The 13,628-nt window shown below is 41.3% G+C and overlaps 1 protein-coding gene across 1 annotated transcript in view; it reads left to right on the forward strand.

Annotated features, from left to right (window-relative positions):
• LOC108261686 (plexin-C1-like) overlaps positions 1 to 13,628 on the forward strand; it is a 33,659-nt gene that overhangs the window by 19,761 nt on the left and 270 nt on the right. Inside the window, exons 12-16 of the mRNA XM_053684352.1 lie at positions 1 to 17; positions 4,683 to 4,862; positions 12,296 to 12,457; positions 12,552 to 12,654; positions 12,763 to 12,852. The exon at positions 1 to 17 is cut by the window's left edge and continues 86 nt beyond it. Coding sequence (XP_053540327.1) covers positions 1 to 17; positions 4,683 to 4,862; positions 12,296 to 12,457; positions 12,552 to 12,654; positions 12,763 to 12,842 — 542 coding nt within the window. The 3' untranslated portion in view covers positions 12,843 to 12,852. The remainder of the gene's footprint in view (positions 18 to 4,682; positions 4,863 to 12,295; positions 12,458 to 12,551; positions 12,655 to 12,762; positions 12,853 to 13,628) is intronic.

A 13,628-nucleotide genomic window follows, 5' to 3' on the forward strand; every position in this document is an offset into this window, starting at 1 on the left:
TAAAGTCATACGACAAGGTATGAAACACACAGTGAAAAGACAACCTGCATGGAAGTATACACAATTATCTTTAATGTAGGAAAAGCATGAGACACACACAAGGAGGCAGGAAGTAGGAGTGCTGAGGGGGGGCCTGACTTTCAGGATTCCTTTAACTGTGACTGCTAAATTAATAGTGATACCTGTATAAGAATAAACATATAAATACATAGGCTACACAATTTTAAATTGAGTTATCACAGATTTATAGCAACAATTCTTTTTTTTTTTTTTTTAATTTAAGAATATTTATTGTAACAGAAGGTCTGGAAGACTTGTCTTTTTTGCACTTTCTGTTTCCTCAGTAACATGTAGCATTTTCTGCTTCTTTAAATTCAGGAGAAAAAAAAAACAGTGTGAGAATGTATATAGCTGTTTCATGTAAGTGTAACAGGACCTAACTCCTGTTGGAAAACTTGCTGACGTTTACAAAGCACTGACATCGACAATCCTTGTATAAATTTAAAATAAACTTCTCTGAAAGAAAACTTCACCACATCAAACGATTATATAAATACACAACGATTCTTTGTTAATTAATACATTTGAATCCATTCATCATTAGGCTTAGATTATTTGGAGTGTCTGCGTCCCAGTGAATGAGCTGTTTAGAAAATTAATCAGCACTGTCTGATTTAAGAATTAAACCGCACTGTGATAGAATTATTGAAATCAACAAGCAAAATTAGACTATTATTCAGGTGTGATGTCATTACAGCACCCCCAATGTAAAACACCTTTTCATGTCCCTGTACACATGTCAAAAATTACAGTCCAAATAAAAGCATCAGTTAAGTATGCAAAAGAACATAAGCAAGAAAATCTAGGACTCAGCAAATGCTGAAATGGCTAAGATGGGAATTTGGCAAGATCTTATAGTTATAGTAAATTATGAACAGGGGACTGCACTCTATAATAATTGTACTATAATTATTATATAATTACAATGCTGTAATTACTATAAAAAGATCTGAGAGGTGTTCCTGGATTTGGGCATGACAGTTGTCACAATTTGGATGGTTGAGCCAGAAGCAGATGCAGACGCAGATGCAGATAAGGACATTTATTTAACGAAACGTACTAAGAAACAAATACACTATGACAACCTTGAAACAAACTGTGGCAAGAAACAAACATCGAGACATGAACAACGGGAGTCTAAGACAAACTAATGGTGCAGACAAGGACTATTTATACCCATGAGTGCTCATTAACCAAAACATGAATCAGGTGCAGGTGGTCATGTGACAACTAGTGCAGTGCAGTGGCTGATGGGAAGTGGAGTCCAGAGTTTCCCGATACGTGACAGAACCCTCCCCCAAGGGCGCTACTCCCGGAGCGCCCAAAATTATACGTCCTCCATCTGGTGGTCCTGGCCCCCTGGAGAAAATGTCCCCCGCAAAACCAGGAGGCCGGGCGGCTTCTACAATGGCACAGGGGGGCCGAGATATTTCCTCGGTAGAGCATGACAGCGGCGCGACGTCCCCAGCTGAACTGGAAGGCCGAGAGAAGTCCCCCGTGCGGCCAGGGAGAGGAGCGTGGGTCTCCTCGAGGCAGAATTGGGGGAACGCTATTTGCCATCGAGCAAGCGGGCTGAGCGACGACCTCAGCCGAACGGGGAGGCTGAGCGACGTCCACAGTCGAACGGGGAGGCTGAGCGACGACCTCAGCTGAACGGGGAGCCTGAGCGACGTCCACAGCTGAACGGGGAGGCTGAGTGGCGTCCACAGCTGAGCGGGGAGCCTGAGCGACGACCCCAGCTGAGCGGGGGAGCCTGAGCGACGTCCACAGCTGAGCGGGGAGGCTGAGCGATGTCCACAGCTGAGCGGGGAGCCTGAGCGACGACCTCAGCTGAGCGGGGAGCCTGAGCGACGACCTCAGCTGAGCGGGGAGCCTGAGCGACGACCTCAGCTGAGCGGGGAGCCTGAGCGACGACCTCAGCTGAGTGGGGAGGCTGAGCGACGTCCACAGCTGAGCGGGGAGGCTGAGCGACGTCCACAGCTGAGCGGGGCAGCGGGACAGCCTCCTCGGCTGTGCAGGGCAGTGGGACAGCCTCCTCGGCCTGTCCCTCTGAGGTCGCCATGTTGACCTCAGGTGAGAGCTCCACAGCTGAACAGGGCAGCGGGACAGCCTCCTCGGCTGTGCAGGGCAGCGGGACAGCCTCTTCGGCTGTGCAGGGCAGCGGGACAGCCTCCTCGGCCTGTCCCTCTGAGGTCGCCATGTTGACCTCAGGTGAGAGCTCCACAGCTGAGACCTCCCCGTAGGCCTCAGGCTGGAGCTCTGCTGTACTCATTGCCCCCCCCCAAAAAAAATTTCTGGGCCAGCCTTCACCTCTGGACTGTGCAGCAAGGTGTGCCTCCCCTGCAGTGGAAAGCCCCAGATGCTCAGGTTACTTTGCTGGCTGTGTCGCAAGGCGGACTGTGGCGTGAGCGGAGCTTGGCGATGCGTGTCGGCGGACTGTGGCGTGAGCGGAGCTTGGCGGTGCGTGTCGGCGGACTGTGGCGTGAGTGGAGCTTGGCGGTGCGTATCGGCAGCCTGTTGGCGCAATGTGGCAAAGTACTCCGCTAACATTGGTGGCATCCTGACGCCCCAGATATCCATCTTGGCGCTCTGCAGCTCCTGATTGTAGGTCTTTCGTTCTGTCACAATTTGGATGTTTGAGCCAGAAGCAGATGCAGACGCAGATGCAGATAAGGACATTTATTTAACGAAACGTACTAAGAAACAAATACACTATGACAACCTTGAAACACACTGTGGCAAAAAACAAACATCGAGACATGAACAACGGGAGTCTAAGACAACGAAAGACAAACTAATGGTGCAGACAAGGACTATTTATACCCATGAGTGCTCATTAACCAAAACATGAATCAGGTGCAGGTGGTCATGTGACAACTAGTGCAGTGCAGTGGCTGATGGGAAGTGGGGTCCAGAGTTTCCCGATACGTGACAACAGTAAAGAATTTTTCCAACGTAACTATCATGTAATCCCAATCATTTAACTAATAATTCAAATCAGTTTTCTTTTAAAAGGCAGGGAATTTAACATGATGTCAAATAGTACTAGCAGACTTACAACCCCAATTCCAAAAAGGTTGGGACACTGTGTAAAATATAAATAAAAACAGAATGCAATGATTTGCAAATCTCATAAACCCACATGTTATTCACACTAGAAGATAGAAAACATATCAAGTGTTTAATCTGAGCAAATGTACCATTGTAAGGAAAAAATAAGGTAGTTTTGAATTTGATGTCCACACTTCTTAAAACATTTGGGACAGGGCAACGAAAGGCTGGAAAAGTAAGTAGTATTAAAAAGAAACAGATGGAACATTTTGCAACTAATTAGGTTAATTTGCAACAGGTCAGTAAGATGATTGGGTATAAAAAGGTTATCTTAGAGAGGCAGAGTCTCTCAGAAGTAAAGATGGGCAGAGGTACACCAATCTGTGAAAAACTGCGTCTAAAATTTGTGGAACAATTTCAGAATAATGTTCCTCAACGTAAATCTCATCATCTACAGGACATAATAACAACAAAATATTCTGAGAATCTGGAGTAATCTCTGTGCACAAGGGACAAGGGTGAAAATCAATATCGCATGCCGGTGATCTTCGGGCCCTCAGGCGGCACTGCGATAAAAACAGGCATGATTCTGTAATGGAAATCACTGCATGGACTCAAACACCTCCAGAACACATTGTCTGTGAACACAGTTCACCATGCTATCCACAAATGCTGGTTAAAGATCTATCGTGTAAAGAAGAAGCCATACGTGAACATGATCCAGAATTGCCGCCGTCTTCTGTGGGCCAAAGCTCATTTAAAATGGACTGAGGCAAACTGGAAAACTGTTCTGTGGTCAGACAAATCGAAATTTTTTAAACCATGGATGCCACATTCTGTAAACTATAGAGGAGAGGGACCATCTGGCTTTTTATCAGCGCTCAGTGCAAAATCCTGCATCTCTGATGGTATGGTGGTGCATTAGTGCCTATGGAAAGGCAATCAATGCTGAAAGGTATATACAGGTTTTAGAGAAACATATGCGTCCAACCAGATTTCATCCCATCTTTACTTCTGAAAGACATGTTTTATACCCAATCATGTTACTGACCTGGTGCCAGTTAACATGATTAGTTGTAAAATGTTCCTCCAACTGTTTCTTTTTAGTAACACTTACTTTTCCAGCCTTTTGTTGCCCCCATCCCAACTTTTTTGAGACGTATTGCAGCCATCAAATTCAAAATTACCTTATTTTTTCCTTAAAATGGTACATTTCCTCAGTTTAAACATGGGATATGTTTTCAATGTTCTACTGGGAATAACATATGGGTTTATGAGATTTGCAAATCTTTGCATTGTTTTTATTTACATTTTACACAGTGTCCCAACTTTTTTGGAATTGGGGTTGTAGTAGAAGAAGTAAAAAACCAAAGGAGATTCTGTAGTGAAGAAAGGGTTCTTTAGGGAATTAAGGAAGATGGTGCCTGGATTGTGTAGCTATGTGGTTGAACACCCTTACCAGCAATCAGACCAATGCACATGCTGACCAGGCCAGTTTAATTTTTAACCAGCTGCACATACAAACATGCATAGCAGTTTCTATTCATTTATTATCTTTTCCATTCTCCTAGAGCTTTTGGTTTCACACTCATAAGCAGAGAGACTTCAGAGCTGCTGGGCCATTTACTGTCTCTCTAAGGGTGGTGAACTCAACAGTGGCCTGTTTAGGTACACTCTCTTACCATCCAGACCCAGAATTCACCAGCTTCACTACCTCTAAGGTGATCAATGATGTGCTGGTCATCATACAGGTAGGACAGAATTTCAGAATGTGATTTCAAGCACACACATGTTGTTCTAACTGTAAAACAAACATTGGGCCTGTTAGATTTCCATGTATCCCAGGAATCTCAGATCATGCCTTCCAGCCTGTTCTACAATTATTTCTATTAACATTTAGTTCTGTGCTGCTATGAGCTAGAAAGTGTTATTTGCCTCAGAGCGTTTCAGATCGATCTGGGGAGCCTAAGTGAACACACACTGACACATGCATGCTCAAATAGACATCCGAGTTTATTCATGCAAACCAAGAGTATTTATACACATTGATAACAAGCAGTGCGTGGACAGTTTCTACTGGTCCAGGTGTCAGACAGATTTAAACAAAACACACAGCACATAGTCATAATACAAAATAAGTCCTGTGTCATGTTGACACGGAAATGCATAATAATATAATCAAGGATCGCAGTTGATCAGCTTATTTAAAGAGGTAATTAAATGAATACATTCATTATAGGTATTTGATAGCAGTTCATAATATAAGAGAGTACATGATATAAGAGAATTTCCTTTCAATCCTCTCTCTTATTCTAGCGTAGCATAGAATAAACCAAAAGGAATTCTCTAAAGTCATAGGTTAATATTACCCTTTAACAGGAAAGACATGATGTCTGTGAGACCACATCGGAGGCCGCTGAAACCGTGGCATCATGGTTATGAATGTAAATGTCAATTGGGGCCGAATGGGTCACCTCAGGGTAAGAACCATTATTGGAATGGCCAATTGGAGTAGAGCTAAAAAGATCTGTAGTTACAGAATCTTGAACTGAGGCTATACTACGATGAATACAGGCACAAATACAGGGGCCAAATAGGCAGATAAAATGAGAACCACAATAATAGGGAGGATGGCAGATGCGTAAGGGGCGGTGATCTTTGATACTTCAAGATAAAAACATACGGCGAATTTATTACCCTTAGGTAAACGGTCAGATTGATGAAAGGTTAGCGGTATCTGAGGGGCTTTAAAAGACCCTTCCACTTGACAGGAGTACTGGGGGTCCAGACAGTCATTAGGCCAATTAGTTTCACGGTCAGTGAGAACATAGTAGAGATCTTTACAATATGGAGTAGCACCTGGTTTATCAACGCCTACTAAGGGTTTATTTTTACTTGTGGTGACGTTAAAAGGAGTAATAACATAGCGACGCCGTGGATCAGTATTGTCGTAGCAGTGTCGTCTAAGACCGACGGTTACAGAGCACCACAGATGTTGATATGTTTCTCGCATAAAAGGTGAAAGGATGGAGGGTGCTATGCGGCATGAGAGCGCAGATAAAAAAGGGTGTGGTGAGGCGCATTTGCTTCACAGTAAGAACTGAATATTTATAGTATGCGTTTTGATTGAAATGTTCAATATGTAAATCATCAGACACATCAGACTCAGCTGTAGGACTGTCAGAATTTGAAAAATGAGAATCATCAGGTTCATCCCATCCACCTTGGCTAGGAGGATCAACCCCACAAGGATATGTTGGGGGTATAAATATATATAGTAACAGGAACAGAAAAAGATAATAACATAAAAACATGTAATTGATTTTGTGATGAGAGCTAATACAGGAAAAACTATATGTGTATGTGTAAAGTGTGAATCAGGTAAGCCAACAGGACAGGACTTCCTCCCTTTGTAGACACATTCACCGACGCTCAAACCTCTTCAGGGGTACAGGTACGGTCCCGAATGGGCAACCTGTCATAGAGAATAGGTGGAGGAAAAATAGAATGGACAGAGCTCATTTGTTAACAGCTTTTAACCAACTTGCATGTCTCCAGATTGGTCCTTCTGAGGTCATAACACCTGGTCTCCTGAGAAAAAAGGAGGTGTGATTTACTGTGAGGGGTAAAGGTAATTTAATTTAGCACGTACACAACACGTCAAGCAATTTAGACACGTAGTCGTCTAGATGAATATCAACACAAATTCCTTTGGTTTGAGAAAGGTTAGTAGACATTTTCCAAGCCATGGGGTAAGGTCGACCGAATAAATAACACCTCAAAGGGTGAAATGCCTGTGGTTTTAGATGGCATCATTCGAATTTCCGTAAGAACGGCAGGTAAAATTTCAGATCAGGCAGACATTAAAAAAGGACAATGTGATTGTGACTTAGCCGCCAATTTTGCATGACTGTCAGCTAGCGCATTCCCACATATCTCTACAGTGTTGCCAGTTAGATGCGCCTTTGTTTTGGCGATCGGGAGAGCTGTTGGTTTAGCACAGGAAGAGATTAGATTGTCGACTAGAGTGGAAGGTGAGATTGGCTTACCATCCGCGGATTTAGAACACGATCCGTCTACAAAAACATACTTACTGTTAAACAAAGGAGTATCAGACCGATCAGATCGAATGCTACATGAAGAAACAATTTCTTTTAAACAATCATGATTTTCAGGTAAAGGAATGGTGTCATCCTGTGAATTTAGCAGACAAATTTAATGGTCAAATTTGCGGTAGCACAGAGAATAGTTTCATAACCACTTCTGCGCTGAGCCGTCATGTGTTGTGTTTCAATGTTGGATAATACCTGAAGGGCCATGTGAAACACCAAAGCGTGACAGAACCAATCATTCTGCATCTATTACCTACAGAGCAGCAGATCAGCCACTGCCCAGCCACTGCCCACAGACAGCCGGGTAGCCCAGCATGTTCCTGTGCCACCCCCAGAGTGTTCATGAGTGGGCAGATGGTAAAGTTTCGTGTAGTCGGGCAGACCCAGGACTGGAGGGGAAAAGCAGTTTTTAAATGTTTAAATGCAGAAACAGTCTCAGGTGTGTGTGTCACTGGAGTATGGGTCCCAGGAGTCAAAAGTGGATCGAATGTTCTACGATGACCCTGAGCTGTTTTGTAGCAGGCAGCTGAGAAGTCATCACAACTGCCATCCGGCCGTCTGACAGCCTTCTCTGTCCTTTTGATAAGAGAAAACCCAAACATTTCACTTCTGTTTTACATAGGTGCAATGTTGTACGTGAAACCTTGAATCCATTGTGAGCCAGATGTTCTAGCAGTCTCAAGGTTGCACTTCAGCAGTTTCTGACTCAGCAGTGATCAGAAGATCGTCCCGTATCGCAGCACATGAGCGTCGTCATGGAGATCTTGCAAGGAGTCTCACCACACCACAAAAAAAACACGGGGGCAACGTAGCCCTTTGTCAGGTGTGTCCAGGTCAGCTGGTGTCCCCATGCGTAAATGCAAACAGTGGTTGAACACTGAAACAACAGAGCACAATCTACCACGCTAAACCACGCATGGTGTGAAGGTATTCATGTAATAATAGAAGGCACATTAGAACAAAAGGAGAAATACAACATTGAAACACAACTTCCGCCTGAGGTCTTGTGTTGAACAGGCTTGGGAACAGGATTTAACAGGCATGTTATACGGGCCTATACAGGGCTTCAGAACACCTTGCTGTAAAAGAGAATTAACAATAATAATCAATGCAAGGGTTTTCGATTCAGACAAGGGATATTGTTTTACATACACAGGATGAGAATGTTTTGACTTAGATGATAGGACGTTGCATGTCCTTGTGATCTGCCCAGAGAGTTAGGCAGAGTCTGTAACCTTGGATCTGATTCTGAATGAGACACATTGAACAGCTGATTTAGGAGATTTACTGAGTTTCCACAATCAGAGGTTTAGAAATTTAGAGCCTGAGAATGCAAAATTAAAAGGACACTCCGGCATGTTTACGTTCACACATTCATATGTGAAAATTAATTCATGATCCAAACGTTATAATAATTTGTACTCCTATTCATAACAGTCCCTGAATATTATATACAATGGCAATAATAAGAGAGTCTTTCGTTTGCATTAAAATTACGTATTAGCGTGCCGTTCTGTCCGCGAGAGCAGCAGCAGCAGGGCCCTCTCTCTCGTGCGCTCTCCCCCTCTCTCGCACGCTCTGTGTTTAGATTAACGTCACCATGGAATTCAAAACACTTTCATTCAGTTTCCAAACAGGGAAACACATGGAATTCAAATTAAAATTAAAAGAATTAAAAGCTACGTTTAAGTATGATCGGCACACTGGGTCACAAGAGCTCTGTGGGCATCCCTACTGATTGTGGTAATAATAATCCTGCTGTACAGGATTATGTACAGGTGGTGGTGGAAACGTATCTGATTGATGGTTTGATTGGGACATCGTCCTCCCTGCAGCAGCGGGAGGTGGGCCATACATCTGAGGAGCGGGCTGATACTGACCAGGATGATAATATGGGACAGATTTTGCCGGAAAATACTGTAGGCCACCTCTTACCATAGAACCACGACCACCTTGACCTCTCTTTTGCAGCTGATCTCGTTTTTTAGCTCTACAGTCACGAGCCCAGTGGCCAGGTTTCTTACAATAATGACATGATGTGCCTAAACGATAATCAGGACTGGTCAATGGGAGATGAGCATGACAGGACAGCGCTCGCGCTGGGTGCGTGGGCAGTTTAGCATGAGTAGGTTTTTGCTTTGAAATTGGAGCAGCAGCGGTGCTGGAATTATACGACAGCGGAACTTTAGTTCTACATGGTGGTGCGCGAGGTGTCTTATCATTCACATGAAACACTTTAGGGAGTTTGTCCTTAAAATTATAATGTTTAGTCCATAAGGGGAGTAGGCGAAGCCATCCCATATAACATTTTGCCATATACTCATAATCCCAAGACAGATCACCTTCGCCGTCATAAATCATTCATTTGATCTGAGCAAATACACGCGGCTCAAAGGAGCCACGGAGTGAAATAATTTGAAGCTGCGGCGCCCATGCAACTGACCAGCCGTATAAACAATCTAAATATGGAACTGTATATAATCCACCTAACACGGTCTCGATCCAGTCTCTTGGTGTCATGCCAGGAGACAGAAAAAGAACCGGGCTGGACGGTGACCCTCCCATAACTAACTTGGAAAACAACACGCACAGTAACACAATAATACTTAACACAGAATACTACAATACAAATATAACACTCTCTTAGGCAAACCACACAGACAGTTTTGCAAATTATTCTACAAATATAAAATACAATTATTAGATTAGTTGGGCATAACGTTACAGAGGATCATAGACCAGAGTAGAGATTATTGGTGACAGATAATCACTCACTTCTCTAATTATAATTATGGGTACGAAATTACACCGCACCAGAGAGGAAAAAACACTCACCTGGCCTGGAGTAATCCCACTTCTGACACTAGGGCCTCATTTTTCAAGTTGGATATAAATGCATTTATTCGTAAATTGTTTGCACGAGCATTTACACAAGAAATGTGGCGTTCATGAATATCCCATAAATTCACAACAAAAAATCCTACTCGTGCTCCTGCGTGTGTGAAAATTTATGCATAAGAAGATTAATGTGATCTACATGAATTACTGCACTTTTATTTATGGAATATACTGTTGAGTTTAAATTGCTTTTTAAAAATTACATTTACTGCATTTATCAGACGGGCTTTCCCAGAACAACTTATAGAAGTGCTTTGAGTCTATCAAAAAAAAACATCCTCATACAGATTCACTAGGTCAGGACTAAGAGTACTATCGAGAATATTTTGTGAAAACATTTACACACAACTTCACAAAAAGAGTGATAAATGAGGTCCATTGATCAGAACAATATAATTCACAAACCATCAGGTAAAACCAGGGGAAATGAATCCTTCAGACTTTCACTGCTAGACCATGAGTGTTAAATTGCCTTCACTGAAAGCACGGTTTGACTTTCCCTGCTCTAATATGACTCATTTTAATTACAAAGGTCTTGATACATAGGTAAAGAGATTAACTGAATATCCTGAAGACATCCTGAAGTAAATATCCCGAAGAAAGACTTTAGTGTGAACAGGCATGTGCCAATAATCAGTTACATAGCACAATATTGGCTTTGTGGACATTTCAATTGAACATTACTCATTTATTTAAGCTGAGAAGCTAAGGAGACTAACAAAGTATTGTGATAATATTGCAAAACATACTCGACTCTCACAAATGATATCTACAGTCATGTGAAAAAAACAAGTACACCCCATGGAAATTGTTGGCTTTTTGACATTGAAGTTGAAATACTTGAACAAAACCACAAGGAAAATGAACTTTTTTGATCATTTATTCAACAGAATTATCAATAGATGTGATATTGTTTGTGGAAAAAGTAAGTATGCCATTGGCCTCAGAAGCTAGTATTGCCCCCTTTAGCAGAAAAAAAATTCTTGTAGGCGTTTTGCATAATTGTCCACGAGGCTTGCTGGAATTTTTGACCACTTTTCCATGCAATATTCTTTCAGTCTTTCATGTTTGGGGGTTTCCTTGCATGATCTGCCATTTCAAATTCCCCCACAAAATTTCAGTGGAATTCAAATCCAGGCTTTGGCTAGACCATTCCATAACCCTCCATTTCTTCATTTTGAGCCATTCCTTGGTGGATTTGATAGCATGCTTAGGATCATTATCCTGTTGAAAGGTCCACTTTTGGGTCAACTTCAACTTTTGGACAGATGGCCTCAGATTATCACTTTTGATATGATACTGAATTCATATTTGAATCAATAGGTGCAAGCTGTCCAGTCCCTGAGGCGGTGAAGCAACCCTGGGTCAAATTTCTCTTTCTGATTGTAGAAGTATGCACTTTGACACCAACAGTTGCAAGACTTGTGATGAAATTTGGGGTTCTTGGAGACTTCTTTTTGCTTCAGACGGTCTGATCTTGGGCCTGAATTTGCTGGGACGGCCAGTCCTGGACAAATTGGCAGTCATTTGAAATTTGTAGATTATTTTCCTTACAGTGGAATGATGTATTCCTAATAATTTGGAGATCTTCTTAAATCCCTTGCCAGACTTTACAGGCATCCACAACCTTTTTTTCTGAAGGTCTTACAGAACTCTTTAGATCTTGGCATGATGACACCACACACCTCAGTAACAAAGGGAACATCAGACACTAGATATGAGAGGGATATAAATAAGACCGGTTCCACCTGCACTCTCTAAGCAGGTTCTAATCACTGGCACCCGATCTTCAACACGTGATTCTAATTTTATGGATTTGAAGGTGTGATTAAAGTAGGGGTGTACTTACTTTTTCTTATGTGTTTTTTGTTCATTTAAATTGTGAAGATTACTACAAAATTTAAATTTTATGTGTCATTTGATAGTGTATCAGTTTTATTAATAAGCACTGTTTCAAATGTTTGCTTTTCCAAATATGCAAAAAAAAAAAAAAATCATGATATAAAAGCTTAATATTGGCACATGCCTACTTGGTAAACTGCAGTGGTTTGGAATGGGTATGCAAATGCTTTTGTGTTTTGATCTTTAAGGTAAAATACTACAAGTGTCATGTCCAATATAATAAAGAGTCTATTTGGCATATTTGCTTTATTGCTTCTACTTACCACCTTTAGAAAAAGGAAGACAGATTGAATTTGACTGAAGAGGAGCTAACGGTGTGGGGCATACAGGAAGAAAAGCAGTTTGAGTGTAAAATAGTGGAATTTAAGTCCAGTGCTGTGACCTGTAGGATTTCAGGAGATAAGGATGGTGAAATCAAGCTGGACTCACTCAGGGTATGACTTTATTTCTGTTATTATGCAAAAAATTAGTTTGAACCCTAAAAAGACCACTGCTGAATAGTAATGTACGTGTTTTGTTTTGTTTCAGATTAGACTTGTCAATGTTACTGAAACTGTACTGAAGACACCGGGGGCTGCATATCCGTTTATACTTGTCGCATTAGTCATTTTGATTGTTCTTGGTGCTGTTGGTGAGTATTGACCAGGTTGGGATTTCTGTGTTTTCTTCTTAGTATATTTGTCCATGGTTACTCGCTCACCTTGATGCTTAGTATTTCTGAATCGGTCTGTTTGTCTAGCTGGGGTATTTATCCACCGTAAGAGCCAACGGCAGATGAATGCACATCTGGAACCGATGCAGAATGAGATCAGAAATTAGATCAGACAAGGTAAATCCCACTTAGAAGAGTTTGTCTGCTGCAGCTTTATATAGAGAGTATATATATATATATATATATATATATATATATATATATATATATATATATATATATATATATATAGTGTGTGTGTGTGTGTGTGTGTGTGTGTGTATATATATATATACACATATATATAATTTTTTTTTTTTACATATTTGAACAAGCAAACATCTGATCCTCTTTAATATAGAAAAAATATTAATTTATAAATAAAGGTGATACACTATCAAATAACACATACAATTTAGATTTTTCAGTAATCTTCTCAATTTCAATTAACAAAAAACAGACCAGTCACATGTAAAAAGTAAGTGCACCCCTACATTTATCACACCTTTAAATCCATAAAATTAGAATCAGATGTTAAAGATCATGTGAAAGTGATTAGAACCTGCTTAGAGAGTGCAGGTGGAACCGGTCTTATTTATACCCCACTCATATCTAGTGTCTGGTGTTCCCTTTGCTATTGAGGTGTGAGTTGTCATCATGTCAAGATCTAAAGAGTTCTGTAAGACCTTCAGAAAAAAAGGTTGTGGATTCCTATAAAGTCTGGCAAGGGATTTAAAAAGATCTCCAAATTTTGTGAAATACATCATTCCACTGTAAGGAAAATAATCTACACATTTTTTTGTGATACAGTTTTATTTGTATAGCGCTTTTTACAATTGACATTGTCACAAAGCAGCTTTACAGATATATATAAATTCCAATCTAATTTTTAAATTGATGAATTTGTCCCTAAT

This window comes from Ictalurus punctatus, chromosome 12 (assembly GCF_001660625.3).
Source record: "Ictalurus punctatus breed USDA103 chromosome 12, Coco_2.0, whole genome shotgun sequence".
Taxonomy (NCBI): Eukaryota; Metazoa; Chordata; class Actinopteri; order Siluriformes; family Ictaluridae; genus Ictalurus; species Ictalurus punctatus.